Source organism: Trachypithecus francoisi, unplaced genomic scaffold (assembly GCF_009764315.1).
Source record: "Trachypithecus francoisi isolate TF-2019V2 unplaced genomic scaffold, Tfra_2.0 Lachesis_group3, whole genome shotgun sequence".
In the NCBI taxonomy this organism is placed as follows: Eukaryota; Metazoa; Chordata; class Mammalia; order Primates; family Cercopithecidae; genus Trachypithecus; species Trachypithecus francoisi.
The window spans coordinates 41,094,609-41,116,003 of record NW_022681468.1 but is presented as its reverse complement, the minus strand read 5'-3'; the positions used below and the strand labels follow the sequence as shown (position 1 = coordinate 41,116,003).

Genomic DNA, 21,395 nt, shown 5'->3' with positions numbered 1-21,395 from the left:
ATGTGAAGAGAGATATCTTTGTCTTTTGGTACATATAAAAATGAAAAGATTATGTTGAAATATACACTACAGATAGAATCTCTGTGTGAAGCTTACAAATAAAGAGATACCATGTAGTATCTCTAAGTAATGCAAATGACATTATGAAATCTCTTTTATGTAATTCAGGAAATCATTTTGCTGAAGCCTGAAGGGGATGCCAGAATAGAGACCATCATGAAGCAGGCTGAGAGCAGCGAGGCCCCACTGGTTCAGAAGACCCTCACTGACATCAGCAACCAGTGGGACAACACACTCCATTTAGCTAGTACCTACCTAAGGTAAAGGGCATGCCTGCACCACTTGCATCATTTCCCATTGCGCAGTGAAGCCATAACAAGTATGTTTTGTCTGCCTCCTGGGTTTGGATATAGTATCTGCTGGAGAGAAAGTCAGTAATGTCAAGGACATCCACAGTGTCAGAGACAGAAACCAAAACCAGACAACCTCATTATCTGCATGGTATCACTGTAGAATAATTAATGCTCTTAAATATTTATTTTAAGAAATTCTTAAATATGTGAACATTGATAAATGTTGGCTGAATCCAACGAATGTAATTCCAGTGAAAATTCTTAATTCATATCATGTCTACAGTGGTACATTTTAATATTTAGAAATGTGAATTTTATGTTTTGTCTGAAGAGCCAATCAGATCTTAATTTTAAGCTATAAAAAGCATAAACTAGGCCAGGCGCGGTGGCTCAAGCCTGTAATCCCAGCACTTTGGGAGGCCGAGACAGGCAGATCACGAGGTCAGGAGATCGAGACCATCCTGGCTAACACGGTGAAACCCTATCTCTACTAAAAAAATACAAAAAACTAGCTGGGCGTGGTGGCGGGCGCCTGTAGTCCCAGCTACTTGGGAGGCTGAGGCAAGAGAATGGCATAAACCTGGGAGGCAGAGCTTGCAGTGAGCTGAGATCTGGCCACTGCGCTCTAGCCTGGGCAACAGAGTGAGACTCCGTCTCAAAAAAAAAAAAAAAAAAAAAGGAAGCATAAACTAGTTAGTTGATTAATATACTGAATGTTTATTTTACTTTGTGAAGAAGTAAAATATGGGAAAATATAATTAATAGAAACTGTTGGGACTTGTTTGAAATCTAAATTATTAAATATTCTCTGGTCAAATTATGTAACAGAAAACAATTATTTTTTAGTAATACTCCAATACTTTCTGTCTTGGTTTCTGAGCTAAACAGTGTTATTTAGAATGTTCTAATAATATCAAGAGTGTCTGGGAACTGTGTATATTAGTGTTATTTTAATGTTTATTAAGATGTATGTTACATAATATGCAAAATGCTAGTCCATTTTGCTAAATATCATTTCATTTATAAAATATTTTGTGAAATTTAGCCATCAAGAAAAGCTTCTACTAGAAGGAGAGAAATATTTACAAAGTAAGGAAGATCTGAGATTAATGCTCATAGAACTAAAGAAGAAACAGGAAGCAGGTTTTGCTCTACAACATGGTCTGCAGGAGAAGAAAGCTCAGTTAAAGATTTACAAGAAATTCCTCAAGAAAGCACAAGATTTGACATCCTTGCTAAAGGAGTTAAAATCTCAAGGAAATTACCTCTTGGAGTGCACTAAAAATCCCAGCTTCAGTGAAGAGCCTTGGCTGGAAATAAAGCATCTACATGAAAGTCTTCTTCAACAACTGCAGGTGAGGTGGTCAAAATAATGCTTTAAATGATTGTTCTAATTACACATAAGCATGCAAGACATATGTGGAACTTTCTGTTGTTGTTCATTTTGTTTTATTTTATTTTATTTTTTGAGACAGGGTCTCTCTCTTTGCCCAGACTGGAATGCAGTGGCATGATCTCAGCTCACTGCAGCATCAACCTTTGTGGACTCAGGTGATCCTCCTGCCTCAGCCTCCCGAGTAGTTGGGACTACAGGCATGCACTGCTACACCTGGCTCATTTTTGTATTTTTTTAGAGATGGGGTTTTGCCATTTTGCCCAGGCTGGTCTTGAAATCTTGGGCTCAAGCGCTCCTCCTGCCTTGGCCTCCCAAAGTGCTGGGACTACAGATGTGAGCCACACCTGGCCTGTTGTTCTCTTGGTAAACTGAGAGCTTTCTAATTTAATTGATCTTGTTTATTTATTTTTTTGTTTGTTTGTTTTTAGAGACAGTGTCTTGTTCTGTCACCCAAGCTAGAGTACAGTGTTGCAATCATAGTTCACTGCAGCCTCGAACTCCTAGGCTCAAGTGATCCTCCCACATCAGCCTACCTAGTAGCTAAGACTACAGGCATGCGCCACCACACCCAGCTAATTTTTTTATTTTTGTAGAAATGGGGCCTCGCTTTGTTGCCCAAGCTAGTCTAGACCTCCTGGCCTCATATAATCCTCCCGCCTCGCCTCTGGAATAGCTCGGATTACCTGCATGAACACCGTGCCCACCTCCTAATTTATCATTTTTAGATGAAAATCCTAACTCTCAAGGATGGAGGAATAAATCCAGTTCATTTTGCTATTGTATTATTTGATGATGATATTATATTCTCTCATCAAAATTTCCCTCTTTAGGGGTAGAATAGGTTAAGATTTTTCAGGCATCTCTATGAAGGTAACAGTGTCAGTATTACCCATCCATCCGTCATCTATTGTTAGTAGCTGATGTCAGTTATCTTATATCTACCTTCTTATCAGTGCCCCTCCCTCAGCTCTTCCTGCCTGATCTTCAGTAAAATAATTACGAGGTAGGCTGGGCACGGTGGCTCACGCCTGTAATTCCAGCACTTTGGGAGGCCGAGGCAGGTAGATCACGAGGTCAGGAGATCGAGACCATCCTGGCCAACATGGTGAAACCCCGTCTCTACTAAAAATACAAAAATTAACTGGGCATGTGCCTGTAGTCCCAGCTACTTGGGAGGCTGAGGCAGGAGAATGACTTGAACCCAGGAGGTGGAGGTTGCAGTGAGCCGAGATTGCACTGCTGCACTCCAGCCTGGTGACAGAGCAAGACTCCGTCTCAAAAAATAATAGTAATAATAATTACGAGGTAAAATGCCAGCTTGTCCTGAGGGAGTATATTCTTTTAATAGAACTGTTTATAATTTTTCGTACACTGAAAGCCAGATGCCATGTAAAGATTGCCTGGGTAAGAAATCCTGCTTGTCCAGATAGCAAAAGTTGGGCGGGGGTTAAGATAGACCTGTTCTTCTGTAAATTGTTTAGTAGTTGCTGCTCTTTGATCAGCTGTGGTCATTGTATTTTCCTATCCCAGGGAGAGAAACTGAAGGTGGTTTTACTTTTGAGTTAGGATTACATTTTCCTAACACACAAGTTTGGAGTTTGATTTTTAAGACACGCATCTGAGATTAGTTTGATCTCATATGGTCTCATTTCCAAGTGTGGAAATTGGTAGCTGGTTTTATTGCAAAGGATAATTAAGGAAGCTACTTTATCATGAATGTTTGGGATTTAAGGATATAATTTGTAGCTATTTCATTTTATAAACATCTTGACAAATAAATTATCTTCATGAAGAGGAAATGAAGGCAAAGAAGTATGGAAAAAGCAAATTGTTTTCAATAATAGTCATTTTTGGCCGGGGGGAGATGGAGACTTTGCATGAAATATCTCAAACTCTAAAATCATAACTCTAATTTATAGCCCTATTCCTGTTTCAAGATGAAACTTGTAAACAGCTATTTATTAGTCATTTAATTATTTTGTGAGTGAAAAAAATTAGAGAGAAATAGTTTGTAAATTGTCTGTGGCTTTATTTTTAGGATTCTGTGCAAAACTTGGAAGGTCACGTTCGAGAACATGATTCATACCAGGTTTGCGTCACAGACCTGAATACCACATTGGATAATTTCTCCAAGGAATTTGTCAGTTTTTCTGATAAGCCTGTGGATCAAATAGCGGTTGAGGAAAAATTGCAGAAACTGCAGGTACTAAACAGTGTCCAGACATGATAGACATTTAAAAAAAAATCAATGTTAATTACAACGTAATTAATCAGTGTCCTCTGTCAGAAATTCCACTGGTATTCAGAAGACTCTTAGGTAATTAAAGCTCTGACCAGTCATAATAAATGAGAATGTCTTTCTTTAGTGGACACATCCATTTATAATTTGAATTGACCCTCACTTGGCGGGCCCTCAGAGACAGTTTTACCCACTAGACTGTAGGACCTTGAAAGGCCTGTATGTTACTCCTTTATGTAACTTCAAAATCTATCCTAGTACTTGGCTATTAGTTGGATGAATGAATGATTGAGTGAATGCTTCTTGTGTAGCCCATTAGGATAAGGACTGATAAATTGTACATCGTTCACCTGGATTTATTCTAGTTCAAAGTAGCTGCTGCAGTATGTCGAATTCCTTTTGAGTCTAGAGTTTTAAAATTAGTCATATTTGTTTATACATTTATAAATATTGATTTTCTGCTATATTTAAGATAGTACACTAGATGAATTTCTCATCAACACAAAGTTTTGCTCTGAATTTTAAATATTAGCATTAGATTCACGTGGGTACATTCTAAATGATTATTCTTTTTAATACTTTTCACATAATAGGCACCTATTATTCAGTGTTTTGATTGTATGACAAAGAGGTATCTTGAACAAAACATATGTATTCAAGGAATATCTATTGATTGCCTCCTGTGTTGTAAGAACTGTGCTGTGAAAATTTTCTAAATTACTTGTTGCAAACATTTTAGTATCTTAAAATACCTATTTGAGAATTTGATCCAAGATGCAACATGGGTTTACATTTTGCTCACGTTTCTTCTGTGTGATACAAGTTGTTAAGTTTTTAAATATTTCCACTGGTGAAGCAAGAGTACTCTGTGATTTATAAAAGTCAATTAACTTTTGTGGCAATTGAATGGAGATATAACAATCTTTTCTCCACTCATAGGAACTAGAGAATAGACTCAGTTTACAAGATGGCACATTAAAGAAGATTTTAGCTTTAGCAAAATCCGTCAAGCAAAATACATCTTCAGTGGGGCAGAAGATTATTAAAGATGATATAAAATCACTTAAGTGTAAACAAAAAGATTTGGAAAACAGACTTGAATCTGCTAAGCAGGAGATGGAATGTTGTCTCAACAGCATTCTCAAATCAAAACGCTCAACAGAGAAGAAAGAAAAGTTTACTCTGCCAGGCAGAGAGAAGCAGGCCACTTCTGATGTGCAGGAGTCTACTCAGGAATCAGCTGCAGTGGAAAAGTTGGAGGAAGACTGGGAAATAAACAAGGTAAGTGCTTGTGATTGCACTTTCAAGACAGTGAGTCTGAGAATGAAGAGGTATTTGGCTCTGAAAAGAGGGTCGTGAATCAAGCATTCTGATTTCATAATTAAATCCTCAATGTCCTGGCTATTTATGAAGCCTACTTGTAAAAAGAGCTCTTAGAAAATTGTCCAGGATTTCAGTGGTGAAATATTGCTGTTCAGTCTGTTAAAATGTCAGTCATCAATTTAGGTTTGTTATTCTCTCTGATAGGTAATCAGATGCCGTTTCTTGGGTCAAGAGCCCAAAGGCAAATTAGAAAAGGCGAAAGAAAAGAAAATGTGCATTACCTGTTTTCTCAGGAAAAAATCCAAAATCCCAATTTTTGGGGGGTTGCTTTCATAATGAAATCAGAGACTGTTGGAAAGGATAGTTTCTTATCTTTTTCTTCTTGTGTTAACCCTCTGTTGTTAGATCACTTAGTGTAAGGATAGCAACATTTAGGCTCTTAGTTTTCCCTGGGGAGAAGAAAGAAGAATGTTTACTTGTTTTCACTGTAAACAATCACATGGATACATTTCTTGTGGCTCTTAAAGTGCTTTTTCGTAGGTTACAGATTGAAATGGGAATCGCACAAAGAGAGATCCAGTAAACTATATTTGAGAGGATCTCCCTGGCACGCAGCTTCTCACAGTCAGGGTCCAGTGGGACAATAGTGAAGGTTAGAACATTCAGGTATGAGTTCCCATCAGGTTTTTAGGGAGTATGTAATCAACATGAATAAAGAGAACATGCACTTTTATTTTCTCCCTAGAACAGAAATGCATGAAAGATTAAAGGAACCAGGCAGGATTTTCTAAAAATATGTAAAACAATGTGAAATGCCTATGGAGCGTCTCTCTATGAGGAAAGTTTTTTAAACAAGTCCCACAGTGTTAGATAATGCTAAGGAAATGTGTCAGGCCGGGCATGGTGGTTCACATCTGTAATCCTAGCACTTTGAGAGGCCTTGGAGGATCCCTTGAGACCAGGCTGGGCAACATAGCAAGACCCCTGTCTACCAAAAAATAATAGTATTAATAACCGGGCATGATAGTGCATGTCTGTTAGCCCAGCTCCTTGGGAGGCTGAGATGGGGGATCACTGGAGCCTAGGAATTTGAGGTTACAGTGAGCTGTGATTGTGCCACATACTCTACCCTCGGCGACAGAGTGAGACCCTATCTCTAATCTTTGTGTTTTTTTTTTTTTTTTTTTGAGATGGAGTTTCACTCTTTTTGCCCTGACTGAAGTGCAATGGCGTGATCTTGGCTTACCGCAACCTCTGCCTCCCGGGTTCAAGCGATTCTCCCGCCTCAGCCTCCCGAGTAGCTGGGATTATAGGCATGCTCTACCACGCCTGGCTAATTTTGTATTTTTAGTAGAAGACAGGGTTTCTCTAATTCTTTTAAAAAGGAAATATGTCTTAGAGGATTAAGGGATCAGTGAGTGATGTTCTTGATGTTGTATGTGTGAAAGAAACTTTTAAAACAGTATTTAAATAGCAATAGATAGGCAAGAGTTAGTGACTCACACCAGTAATCTCAGCATTTTAGTGGGCTGAAGTGGGAATATCACTTGAGCCCAGGAGTTTGAGATCAGTCTGGGCAACATAGGGAGATCCCATCTCTACAAAAAATTTAAAACTTAGCTGGGCATGGTGGCTTGCACCTGTGTTCCCAACTATTTGAGAGGCTGAGGTGGGAGGATTGCATGAGCCCCGAAGGTTGAGGTTGCAGTGAGCCATGATTGTGTCACTGTACTTCAGCCTGGGCAACAGAGCAACACCCTGTCTCTAAATAAATAAAATGATAAAGTCAAAAAGGAAGGAATAAATACCTGAGTGCTTTCTTTGAGATAGGTTGTATAAGAGGGCACAGTCCTAACACATGAGCTTGCTAAAGGGAGTTACTTGCCTAACAAGTTTAAAGTAACTTCCCAGATCCATTTTGACTGTGAACCCCCCAAAACTCAATAGAAGATCATAATCTAAAAATAAGAATTGTTTTTGGCTGGGCGCAGTGGCTCACAGCCATAATCTCAGCAGTTGGGGAGGCCGAGGTGGATAGATTGCTTGAGCCCAGGAGTTCGAGACCAGCCTGGGCAACATGGTAAAACCCAGTCTCTACAGAGAAAAATACAAAAATTAACCAGAGGTGGGTGGCACATGCCTATAGTCCCAGCTACTTGGGAGGTTGAGGTGGGAGAATTGCTTGAGCCCAGGAGGTTGAGACTGTAGTGAGCCAAGATTGTGCCACTGGACTCAAGCCTGGGTGACAGAGCAAGACCCTGTCTCAAAAAAAAAAAAAAAAAATTAAGCTTTACTTAATCTTGAATGATAAGAGTTATTGATAGTTTATGATACAAATTTAAGGGTTATTGATAGTTTATGATACTTCATTTAAATGTTTTTTTTCAGGGCAAATGAAGGAATTGAAGTCCTCAAATAATTTTCATAAGTCTGGATATAGATAACTAGTTTTTATTCTCTGGTAACCTTTTGTTTCTTTATTCTTTTGTAACATGGCTATTTTTCTGTATCTGCGTGACTTATTTTCTCTGAGTACTGGCTGTATTTACTTGTATGTAATATCAGAGTATGTAATATTATATAACATTAGTCTATTAAGGTCAAGAGCAGTTTTAAGGTTGAACAGCAACTAGCAAAAGAGATCAGATTTATGCTTAGATGAATAAAGTACATGTATAATGTGACAAGTGACATAACTGTGTTAATGACTTAAGCTGGATTCTCAATATGATGAATACATAGGACACATAAAGGCACAGTGATATAAAATCATTGTGATAGTGAAAATAAGCACTTTAGTCATTAAAAACATTACTTCAGACCTGTTTTGTGCTAGTCATTCTGCTAAAATGTGAGGATATAGTTGTCACAGCTTAAAATCTAACACTAATTAAATAGCTAATTAATACTTCACATGCCTTTTTGAAATCCAGAGAGACTTTTATCAGATTATTTTGAATAGACTCCAGAAGAATTTTTAGCAAGTTTTTCTTTTGTTTTTTTTTTAATAAATGTCATTAATCTTAGAGTTTTGTTGAAAATGTGATGGTAGTTTCCAAAAATTGCAATCATAGCATGTATATATTTGAATCCATTGCCAAGAATTTCATTTCAGATGAAATGCAGGTGATTTTGTAGATCTGGACCTTTGGTTGACCTTTTCTTTAATATTGGAAATGTTCAGGCAGACCTAGAAACAAAAGTAGTTGCAAAATTCAGTATGACAGGTATTTGTGCTTATGATTCAATACCATACTGCATATTTTTATAGATGCGTATTTCTGAATTTTTACATATGAGTAGGAAGAAGTACCTTCCGTCTCCTCTTTCCTATATAGATTAAGTGAAGCAACAGATTAGGATATGGTAAAAAGTGAAGACTGTCAAATCTCTTAGAATTTTATGTGCCCATAAAGGGAAATGATAAAGAGGAAAAACAGGGAAACTCATACATTTCTATATTATTTTTTCCTAAAAAATCATAATGCAATATTACAGCTTATCTGGTATCGAATGATCTTTCTTGCCCCATCCTTCCAAAGTAGCAACCTACATGACATAATTGCTTTTTAAAAACTGAAAACCTTTTGTCTGTAATTACTTCTTTGATTTCCTTATCATTGGCATGATTGTTAGCATTTCTGAGTTGATTTTGTTCTTTTCAGAAGTTTCTGAACATTTCTAATTTGATGTTTAAGAAGGCATTTGTAGATAAATCTTGGAAGGTAGATGATCACACATGCAGGCAAAATGTGCAAAGCTCTACCTGTGGGTGAGTGAGCCAGAACAAAAGCCTGGAGTCAGAACTTGAATGAGAAGGAAACTACTTACTGGAGAGTTTTCAATCCTGGGGTGAATTATGTCTATTTCTGATGTTGTTTATCCTGTTAACTCAGTAGAAAAAAAAGTTATAACAGAGCACATAGTTGGGCCGTGTGTCAACTACAGTGTCCTACTTTGCCCTTTCTGGCCAGTATGTAAATCGTGCATCTTACTGCAGAGGTATTTTCACAATCCAAAATTTATTCCTTAATGGGATAAACAACTTACATAGTGCATGTTTGTTTGTTTTTTTCCACATGCATTTGAGAACATGCTCCAAAGTTGTAAAATCTCAGGCTGAAAAGACCTTAGAAATTGTCTAACCTAACCGTTGTATTTCAGGTGAGGGAATTGGAAGTCCAGCAGAGTTAAGACTAGAACCTAGGCATCCTTTATTTATTTTTTATGAATTTTAGAAACAGGGTCCTGCTCTGTCTCCCAGGCTGGAGTGTAGTGATAGTGCAGTCATAGCTCACTGCAGCCTTGAGTTCCTAACCCTAAGCCATCCTCCTGCCTTAGTTTCCTTAGTAGCTAGGACTCCAGGCATGTACCACAATGCCCAGCTAATTTTTTTTTTTTTTTTTTTTTTTTTTTTTTTGTAGAGACTTACTATGTTGCCCGGAGTGGTCTTGAAGGCATCCTATCTATATTCAGTCTGATGCTCAGAACTTTACTATTTCATTTTACAAAATGTGTTATATGAGTGGAAAATTCAGATCCAAAAAAGTTTGAGGAATGTAGGGTTAAACAAATTCAAATAGGTTTTCTTTACTGTGTGATCTTTTAAAGCCTTTAATAGGCTAATGTGCTGACTGACCTCAAGGGACTCTTTATTGAGTTCTCATGGATACCTTGTCTGATTTGAATACAAATCCTGGCATTTGTTTCAAACTTTCTTTTTTCTCTTTTTCTTCTTTAACTTAAAAAAAAAAAAATCAACTCCACTATTCTAAGAATGTTTTCAACTTTCTCCACTCTTTCAGCCCAGCCAAACCCTGTTCTATCATTCTTCATTGGTTTTTGTTTGTTTGGAGAAAGGGTCTCCCTCTGTCGCCCAGGCTGGAGTGCAGTGGCGCCATCTTGGCTCACTGCAACCTCTGCCTCCTGGACTCAAACGATCCTCCCCCCTCTGCCTCCTAAGTCGCTGGGCTCACAGGTGTGTACCACCACACCAGCTAATTTTGTATTTTTGGTAGAGACGGGGTTTTGCCATGTTGCCCAGGCAGGTCTCAAACTCCTGGGCTAAGGCAATCCTCCCTTCCACCTTGGCCTCCCAAAGCTCTGGGATTACAGGCATGAACCATCACCCCTGGCCACCCTGTTTGTATCATTCTTGACAGATGTCTGGTCAACAACTGCTACATTGACAGACCCTCGGTTTGTTTCCATTTTACTCTACAACCCATACATTTAAAAAACATTTTTTTTTCCCCAGTCACCTGCAGGCCAAAGACAAATATACTATTAAAATTGGAAATGGATGACTGAGTAAAATTCTTATTCTGGTTTAAATTTTCTGGTTTGAATTCTTCTGTACATCTGCTCAGTTTAAATTCATTGAATAGGCAGTAAGGATCCCCACATAGACATGGTCTCTGTTCTCATAGAGCTTCTAATCTAGATGGGGGGATGCACATTAATCAACTAATTATCTCAATGAAAATCTAATTACGGGAACCGAAGGAAGGAACTTAGTTCCATCATAGTCTTTTACCAAGAAATCTGACCTATACTGCAGTATCAGAGAGAGCTCCCAGGAAGCAGTATTGGAAGAGAGACTGGAAGTGTCAGTTGTAGTTAACAGAGCTCAGGACTGGGTGTGGAGAGCATTTTTGACAGAAATACTGTTTCCTGTTTTGGTGGGGGAGAGCGTGAGGAATTTCGAGAGCTGACTAGGAGCACGGTGGCTGCAACATAGAAGCAGATGGCAGAGGAGAGTGACAGAGATGAGGCCCGAGAGATAGGTGTGGCTGGCTGTGCCTTACGGGTCACATTAACATTTTAGATGTTATACTAAGAGAAATTGGCAGCCTCTGAGACTGTGTTGATCTGGCTTTTGGTTTTGTCTCTAATGGTGATGATGTATGCTTATGCAAAGAGTTGTTTTTCACTGCTTTATATTGTAAAGCTGTAGAGAAAAAAGAAATACATCCTTTAGAGCTGGTATGACACTCTGCCCCATTGTTGCCAGGTTACAAGTATTGGATTTAGGTTTGTGCCTGTCACAAAGTTAACATAGCCATGGGCCGTAGCCCCTGAATGGGAAAAGGGATAGTGAAGCTGTCACTGACTTGCCGCTTGTGACTGTGCTAACATGTTGGCCAAGCTGAAGACCATGCTCAGTCGTTTAGAGCTCAGTGTTTTCAATGCTGAAGTGGAATGTTTACTTTGTGAGTCAGGGGATAATAAAGATGAAAATATCTTGGTCTTGCCCTTAGGAGGAGTTGATGATATTCTTTTCACCTCCTATTCCTTTCCAAACAGACCCAAATGAAAGGCAAGATACATGTTTGGAAAAAAGCAACATTTGGAAAAAAAGAGTAAACATTGTTGGCCATGTAACCCAGCCATGCTTTGATAGAATGGTCATTTTCCACTTTAAATTTATTATTAACTTTCAACATTCTATTTATGCTCAGAAGCTCAATATGTATGCTTTAGTACACTGTTTAAAATTACACTTTGTCTTGGAGTTTATGCTAACCATAATTTCTTTTTTAAATAGAGAAATTTCAGGAGCAGGGAGAAGGGAAACAATTAGGTGTCCAGGGGCTTAGAATTTATAAGGGCTCCATGAGAGGCTGTGCATTGGAAGATACTCCAGAATAGACAGGGGCCCTTGAAAAGCTTGTACCTCTGGGGAAAAGTAGACCAGGAAAATCTCAAGTCGGAGAAAGGACTAGGAAGCTTCTTTTTCCAGTTACGTATAGAAATAAGAGGTCTTGCATGAGAAACCTAAATCAACCTTAAGCAGGTTTTGAGTCTGAGTTTATACTAATTTGCATTGTGGAGCAGGTCTAGCCAAAAAATTAACATGACAGTCAGTCTCTAATCTGTGTGTCTGTCTACCTACCTACCTACCAGTCAGGCCAAAGAGATTCCCACAAGTACGTTAAAAAAGAAAGTCTGATAACAAATAATTAGTAAGAATGAATGAATAAATAAATAAATAACACAAAGGAACACTCTACCACAAGGAGGGGTACTCATCACATCAAATGAGAGAATACTCTAAGAAAGTGAGATAATGCAGCAATCTGAAAGATATTTTACCATAATGTGTTTAAAATGATTAGTGATTTAAAAAAGAAGAAATTGAAATCAAAGGGAAAGAATACAGTACTTTGAGAAAGGACAGATCTGAAAAGGAATCATAAGCGACTTCCAACAACCAACCAAAAAGTCATTAAATGCAGATTGCTCTGGCCAAATTAAGCAGCAAATTTGACATAGTCTGAAGAGACTTAGAATATATGACTGAGAAAATTATCACAAAATCCATCATCTATAAAGAGATGTACCCCCTACTGTAGAGGTGAGGTTTAAAAAAAGTGTGTGTATGTGTGTGTATATATATACACACACATATATGACAGATATATATGTATATATGTATATATACATATACATGTGTATATATGTATGTACATGTGTATACGTGCATGTATATACGTATATACGTGTATGTATATATGTATGTGTGTATATACGTATATGTGTATGTGTATATATGTGTATGTATATATGTATATGTATGTACATATATGTGTATATACATATGTATGTCATATATATATATGACAGAAAATAGGAAGGAATTTTAAGAGAGCCAGAGGCTATACTGCAATGATTGAACACATTTCTAACAAGAGCTTTAGGAGGAGAGAATAGAGAGATTGGAGGAAAGGCAAAACTTAGAATTTTCCAAAATTGAGCAAAAATATAAATCTTGTTTCAAGAAGAACAGAGAGCCTTGAACAGACTAAATAAAAATAAATTCTTATCTAAAAGCATTGTAGTTAAAATAGTAAAACACCAGGGCCAAAAAGAAGAATCTTAAAGGCAACTAGAGAAAAAAGATGACCTCTAATAAAACAAGTATGTCAATAATAAATTTCTCAATATGGAAAGTCAGAAGGCACAAATGAGATCTTCAAGGAGCTGTCAACCTAGGAGAAAGTAACTGTCAACCTGGCTGAATTATCATTCTAGAATGAGGCAAAATACATTTTGAGACAAAGACTGAAAGTTTACCTATGTCAAACTTCAAACAAAATATATTAAAGAAAAGCTTAAATGTGAAGAGAAAAAATGTAAATCTTTACAAGAGAATATGAAAGAACATGTTTGTGATCTTGGGGCATAGAAGACTTTGTTAAACAGGCCCTAAAACCACAAGCTTCAATAGGAAAAGAGAGATAAATTTTCACTAGATGAAAACAGCAAGCTCTTGGCTGGGCGTGGTGGCTTACACCTGTAATCCCAGCACTTTGGGAGGCCGAGGCGGGCGGATCACGAGGTCAAGAGTTCGAGACCAGCCTGACCAATATAGTGAAACCCTGTCTCTACTAAAAATACAAAAATTAGCTGGGCATAGTGGCGCACGCCTGTAGTCCCAGCTACTTGGGAGGCTGGGGCAGGAAAATCGCTTGAACCCGGGAGGCAGAGGTTGCAGTGAGCTGAGATGGCACCACTGCATTCCAGCCTGGGCGACAGGGCGAGACTCCGTCTCAAAAAAAAAAAAAAAAAAAGTAAAAAAAAAAAAAACCAGCAAGCTCTTATTCAACACAAGACATCATACACAAAGTTTAAAGACAATCTACTGAAAGATAATGATAATGCATATAACTATTAGAAGATTAACATCCAGAATACAAAAAAAGCCAAAAATCACTAAGAACACAAAAAAATGGACAATGGATATGCAAAAGCAATCACAGAAGGCAGGACTCGTATGTCCAATGAACATATGAAGAGTAGCTCAGGCCAGGCGCTCTGGCTCATGCCTGTAATCCCAGCACTTTGGGAGGCTGAGGCAGGAAGATTGCTTGAGCCCAGGAGTTCAAGACCAGGCTGAGCAGCATGGAAGACCCCAACTCTAGAAATATTTTTAAAAATTAGCTGGGTATGGTGATGTGTGCCTGTAGTCTCAACAACTTGGGAGGCTGAAACAGGAGGATCACTTGAACCTAGGAGATTGAGGCTGCAGTGAGCCATGTTCACACCACTGCACTCCAGCCTGGGTGACAGAGCAAGACCCTGTCTTAAAAAAAAAAAAGAAAAGAAAATATGAACTCTATCACTATGCTGGTAGGAATATAAACAGTAAGTCAGTGTGGAGAATTAATCAATAACTCTCTATTGAGAATCAAAGGGAGCACATTACTACCAGTATTTTTAACTCTACTCTACATAGATATCCTACGGAACTCCACACATGCACAAGAACAATCATACAAGGGTATATATCACAGCACTATCTATTATATGAAAAGGTGGAAACAATGTTGTTGTCCACAGTAGTCTAACAGATGAAAAATTCATTTTCATTCATTCAGTATAATGAACTAGATTTATACCCTGTTAACATGGATAAACCTCCAAACATACTGCTGAGTGGAAAAATACAAGTTATGACATGATACATCCGTGATTCTATTTCAGTAAGAATTAAAAACACATAAAGCAATGTTATATGAATACTAACATGTGTAGTGAAAATATACAAGTGTGTGTATAGACTTTAGAATGGTGGCTAGTTCTGGAGAGGAAGAGATGAAAAGGGATAAAAGTTGGGCTTTAAATTATTTTTTTCAATACAGAAAATTACATCAGTTTAAATCGGTGTGGTCAGTAATGTGTGTCTGTTGTTGATATGGTTTGGCTGTGTCCCCACCCAAATCTCATCCTGAATTGTTAACTCCCACAATTCCCATGTGTCATGGGAGGAACCCGGTGGGAGGTGATTGACTTATGGGGGGCAGGTCTTTCCTGCGCTGTTTTCATGATAGTGAATGAGTCTCGTGAGATCTGATGGTTTTAAAAAATGGGAGTTTGCCTGCATAGCCTCTCTCTTTTTGCGTGCCGCCATCCACATAAGATGTGACTTGTTCTTCCTTGCCTTCCACCATGACTGTGAGGCTTCCCCAGCCATGTGGAGCTGTGAGTCCATTAAACCTCTTTCTTTTTTAAATTGCCCAGTCTTGGGTGTGTCTTTATCAGTACCCTGAAAACAAACTAATACCGTAAATTGGTACCAGTAATGTGGGGCATTGCTGAAAAGATACCTGAAAATTTGGAAGTGACTTAGGAACTGGGTAACAGGTAGAGGTTGAAACAGTTTGGAGGGCTCAGAAGAAGACAGGAAAATGTGGGAAAGTTTGGAACTTCCTAGAAACTTGTTGAATGACTTTGACCAAAAGCCTGATAGTGAAATGGAAATAAGGTCCAGGTTGAGGTAGTCTCAGATGGAGATGAGGAACTTTTTGGGAACTGGAGCAAAGGTGACTCGTTATGTTTCAGCAAAGGGATTGGTGGCATTTTGCTCCTGCCCTAGAGATTTGTGGAACTTTGAACTTGAGAGAGATGATTTAGGGTATCTGGTGGAAGAAATTGCTAAGCAACAAAACATTCAAGAGGTGACTTGGGTGCTGTTAAAGGCATTCAGTTTTATAAAGGAAGCAGAGCATAAAAGTTAGGAAATTTTGCAGTCTGACAATATGATAGAAAACAAAAACCTGTTTTCTGAGGAGAAATTCAAGCAGGCTGAAGAAATTTGCATAAGTAACAAGCTGAATGCTGATCCCCAAGACAAAACGGGAAAATGTCTCCAGAGCATGTCAGAGGGCTTCATGGCAGCCCCTCCCATCACTGGCCCAGAGGTCTATGGAAAAAAAAAAATGATTTTGTGGGCTGGGCCCAGAGTCCTTTTGCTGTATACAGTCTAGGGACCATGTGCCCTGTGTCTCAGCTGCTCCAGCCTTAACTAAAAGGAGCCAAGGAACAGCTTGGGCTGTGGCTTCAGAGTGTGCAAGCCCCAAGCCTTGGCAGCTTCCACGTGGCGTTGAGCTTGTGGGTACACAGAAGTCAAGAATTGAGGTTTGCGAACCTCTGCCTAGATTTCTGAAGACGTATGGAAACACCTGGATGCCAAGACAGAAGTTTGCTGCAGGGGCGGGGCCCTCACAGAGAACCTCTACTAGGGCAGTGCAGAAGGGAAATGTGGGATCGGAGCCCCCACACAGTGTCCCTACTGGGGCACCACCTAGTGGAGTGGTCTCCCTGTTACCTAGCCTGGAGTGCATCGATGCAATCATGGCTCACTGTAGCCTCAGCCTCTTGAGCTCAAGTGATCCTCCCACCTCAGCCTCCTGAGTAGCTGGGACTACAGACACATGCCACCACACTGAGCAAATGCCACTGTCCTCCGGACCCCAGAATGGTAGACCCACTGACAGCTTGCACTATTTGCCTGGAAAAACTGCAGACTCTCAATGCCAGCTTATGAAAGCAGGCGGGAAGGAGGCTGTACCCTGCAAAGCCACCAGTGCAGAGCTGCCCAAGACCATGGGAGCCCGTCCCTTGCATCAGCATGACCTGGATATGAGACCTAGAGTCAAAGGAGATCATTTTGGTGTTTTAAAATTTGACTGCTCTGCTTAATTTCAGACTTGCATGGGCCCCGTAACCCCTTTGTTTTGGCCAATTCATCCCATTTGGAACAGCTGTATTTAACCAATACCTGTACCCCCATTATATCTAAGAAGTAACTAGCTTGCTTTTGATTTTACAGGCTCATAGGCAAAGGGACTTGCTTTGTCTCAGATGACACTTTCAACTGTGGACTTTTGGGTTAATGTTGAAATGAGTTAAGATTTTGGGGGACTGTTGGGAAGGCGTGATTGGTTTTGAAATGTAAGGACATGAGATTTGGAGGGGCCAGGGGCAATATGATGTGGTTTGGCTGTGTCCGCCACCCAAATCTCATCTTGAATTGTAAGTCCCACAATTCCCATATGTCATGGGAGGAACCTGGTGGGAGGTGATTGAATTATGGGGGTGGATCTTTCCTGCGCCGTTCTCGTGATAGTGAAGGAGTCTCATGAGATCTGATTGTTTTAAAAAATGGGAGTTTGCCCACACAACCTCTCTCTTTTTGCCTGCTGCCATTCATGTGACTTACTCCTTGCCTTCCGCCATGATTGTGAGGCTTCCCCAGCCACATGGAACTGTAAGTCCAACGAAACCTCTTTCTTTTTTAAATTGCCCAGTCTCAGGTATGTCTTTACCAGCAGTGTGCAAATGGACTGATACAGTTATATTTTATTAAGGTTCATATGAAATATTTTATATATTAAAATAAAACTTTTCAAATGAACATGCAAAGTAAAAATAAAATGGAGGAAAGGGTGGTGAGCAAAGGACGCCTGGTGATGAAAGAATCTTTCGTTCCAGGAGCCTATCAGGACCTGAAGTCTGTGTTCTAACCTCCCTGCCACAAGCAAAGGACCTTTTACATTTGAAATGTTAGTTTAAGGGATTCTGTTGGCTTTTCTGCCAAGTTAGAAACATGGCTTTGGGAGTTGGTAAACAATTGAACTTTTGGGGGTAATCTCAGGTTTTCGAGCATCCTTTTTCTGACTACTAAAGGCAGTTATTAGAAATGTTACTTTTCTGTTGTGTAACCATAGTCCTCAGGTACTGGATCATCAGATAAGAGAGACTAAGGGTTCTGCAATCTTAGTAGATGAAGAATAACAGATAAAGTGTTCCTCAGGTCCAGTATCTAGGCTTTTAGTGCAGGTTCTCCGGGGCCCAGGATGTATATCTAGGGGTCCTCTAGGTAATAGCAACCATCAGATAGAAAGGAGACAACTGTCTAGCTCATAGGACTGGCTCATAGGCAGAAAGCACCTACTGGCCAGGGAAACCTGAGGTGTGGCACCACTCTTCTTCTCACAGCCTTCCTGGATCTTTCCTCTGTGAGATGCTGCTGCCCTAGCTGTAGATTTTCACCACACTGTCCCTCAATACCTTGTTGGAACCTGAGGAAATTTACAAAATCATTTCAGTAATTTGCAGCCTTTTAGAAGAAGTGACTTGTGCTAAATGCCAATTAAGTACTTCAAAACCAGTAGCCTTGGACAGTGGAATTCTCTTTCCAGTTAAAACTGGTGAAGCTCCTGACAGTATTTGTTTTATTTCAATGAACTTTTAATTTTAGAATAGTTTTACAGTTACAGAGAAGTTGCAGAGATAATACAAAAAGTTCCTTTACACCCCTGCACCCAGTTTCCTCTATCGTTAACATCTTACAATATATCTAGAGAGTATTTTTAAGACATCAATTTCTACCTTGTTTGGGGATGTGGACATGTTTTATTCACAAATATGATACCTCAAAGATTCTATGGACATGAAAGTATATAGCACAATTAAATGATTTTTCGTCTATAAAGTAACCTGAAAATAAAAACGAGCGCCTTAGCAAAATTATGGACATCTTTTAAAATTACTGCCATGGTGCTTTGTACATCTCAGGGCTTCACAAATATTTATTGAAAGAATAAGCAAGTGAATGCAGATGCATTCTCTCTCTGTGTCCTATTGAGAACCTCAAGTTCTTCAAGCTTTCAGAAAAGGTCAAATTACCTCATATATAACTTGTTCTGCCTTACCTAGGTTTGAATTATTACTACTGATTGGCTTAAGACATAATTTATCCTTTCTTTTTTTTGAAATCAAAATGATTTTGAGAGAGGGTCTCACTGTCACCCAGTCTGGAGTGCAGGGGCACAATTACGGCTCACTGTAGACTCAGCCTGCTGGGCACAAGTGATTCTCCCACCTCAGCCTCCTGAGTAGCGGGACTGCAGATGCATGCCACCACGCTGAGCTAATTTTTGTATGTTTTTGTACAGATGGGGTTTCACCATGTTGCCCATGGTGAACTCCTTGAACTCCTGGGATCAAGCAATCCGCCTACCTCGGCCTCCCAAAGTGCTGGAATTATAGGCATGAGCCACTGTGGCTGGCCAATTTATTCTTAATGATACAGAATTTTTCTTGGCCCCTTCACCAGACTCGTAAAAGGGGCGCCCCATCTACTTGGTCCACTGTGCTCAACCCCTTACAGGAGGGAGCATGTGAGCAAGCGAGCATAGGATCTGGCCAGCTGCTCTGGGTGCCAAGACAGGAACGAGCTCTGTGTGGGGCCTGTGGCCAGACCAGGCATGTCACCTTGAGGGGAACGAAGTGGCTCCTGGGTGAGGTGCCCGTGATCCTGAAGCCCTAGAAAGGGGTATTACGGCGCTCCTTTAGTTCTGCTGTCCGCGGATGGTGGTGTGTTAGTAGCTCAGTTGGCCCCTTGCCTCGTCGTGTGGGGCAGCCGCCCTCCACCTGCAAAGGCAAAGGGCCGGTGTAACAGCCTTTCTGGGTACCCATGCTTGGTGGGTCCTGAGCTCTTGTCCAGCATCCAAGAAGAATGAGGTCACGTGGATGATTGAAAGATGGTAAAGGCCAAGAATTTTATTGAGCGATGAAAATGGCTCTCAGTGGAGAGGAGAGCTGAATGGGGGATAGGAAGGGCAGGCTGTCTTCCCTGAAGTCAGGTTGTCTCTCCCCTGAAGTCAGGCCATCTCCTCCTCTACCGATTGATTCTGGTGTCTTTATAGGCCCAGGATAGGGAGTGTGTGCTGATTGGTTTGTAATTATGCGAAAAAGTTTAAAGCGAAGACTCCACTCAAAGGAAAGCATAACAGTGTAGAAAACCCATTAGGAAAGGGTAGGTATCTGTAAAATAAGGGAAGGGTGGGGATCAATCAGAGGAAAGTGTGCCAAACAGGAGGACAAGTTCTCGGTCCCATCCTAGGAATTAACTTGTAGCTTGACTTTCAGGCTTTAAACTATCTTTGGCACGGAGGTGGGGTTTCACCGGGGACTTGCCCCTATCTGTCTAGGCATTTGACTGCCTCCTGTCACTATAATTAATATCACGAATCCTTGGTGTTACCTCCATCTAGCCACTTATTTTAAACTACCAGTAAGTAACAACAAATGCCTATTATTTGCCCTGCTCACTGTATCCTGGTGAACACTAAAGCATACACTTTTGGGTTTTTAAAAAATATCTTTTTTCTGTCTTTAAGACTATAGATTTTGCTTCAGTATACAATTGAGCAATGCTATATCCTATACTACTTTATCAAAAAAGGTTTCATCTTGGGGTAATACCAACATAGGCATTATTATATGGAAAAATCACATTTCATAGTGCCCAAATATACTTTTTAAGTCTATAAATCCAAGTAAACAGAAGAAACTGGAATGTTTTCATAGAGAAAAATAAACGGTATTTATTTGGAAAGTAGACGATTCAGCAGTTAATCTTTTTATATATTTCAGGATTCAGCTGTGGAAACGATTATGTCAAAACAACTTTCTCTCAATGCTCAAGAAAGCATGAAAAACACTGAAGATGAGCAGAAAGTCAATGAGCTGCAAAATCAACCTTTAGAATTAGATATTATGTTAAGAAATGAACAATTAGAAGAGATAGAGGTATGGAAACATAAAAACACTGACAACATGATTGCATCATTTATCCAGTGCAATACAATATATTTTAATTGCCAAAAACTTGCTTGTACAGAGTGAAAAGTCTTATTTAACCTTTGCCTGATGATCAATTTGGTAACTATATAATTATGTACTAAGTAAGTTGTATAAATCTTTCCATTTAGAAAGTAGAAGAGTTTAATGAACATTAGTCTTCTTTCTGTTTCAAAAAGTTCCTAAAAACTCAGTGACAAAATTTGGAGATTTTGACTTGCCATCATTCCTTTTCTTACAAGTATATATTCTTCTGATTCTGACAAATGTATTTTTCCTAACAATCAGTGCAATGAGGTTCCTCCTCCTTTGTTTTTACATCTGTGTTTACATAGTTACGTTTATGTATTTATGTGCTTCCAGCTATGTAAAGTAATCTAAAAATCCAATACATGGCCATATTTTAAAAAGTGAAACTGCAGCCAGACATGGTGGCTCATGTCTGTTATCCCAGCACTTTGGGAGGCTGAGGCGGGAGGATTGCCTGAGTCTAGGAGTTGGAGACTAGCCTGGGCAACATTGTGATACCCCATCTCTATCAAAAAAATACAAAAATTATTTAGGCAAGATGGTGTGTGCCTGTAGTTTCAGCTACTCAGGAGGCTGAGACAGGAGGATCATTTGAACCCAGGAGTTCAAGATTGCAGTGAGG

General features: G+C 39.5%; 1 protein-coding gene across 9 annotated transcripts in view; it reads left to right on the top strand.

Moving 5' to 3' along the window:
• SYNE2 (spectrin repeat containing nuclear envelope protein 2) overlaps nt 1–21,395 on the top strand; it is a 389,209-nt gene that overhangs the window by 182,523 nt on the left and 185,291 nt on the right. For all 9 annotated transcript variants that reach the window (XM_033187766.1, XM_033187774.1, XM_033187773.1 and 6 more), the window contains 5 exons: nt 169–320; nt 1,399–1,708; nt 3,788–3,952; nt 4,928–5,269; nt 20,537–20,692. In XM_033187766.1, the coding sequence (XP_033043657.1) occupies nt 169–320; nt 1,399–1,708; nt 3,788–3,952; nt 4,928–5,269; nt 20,537–20,692 (1,125 nt within the window). The remainder of the gene's footprint in view (nt 1–168; nt 321–1,398; nt 1,709–3,787; nt 3,953–4,927; nt 5,270–20,536; nt 20,693–21,395) is intronic.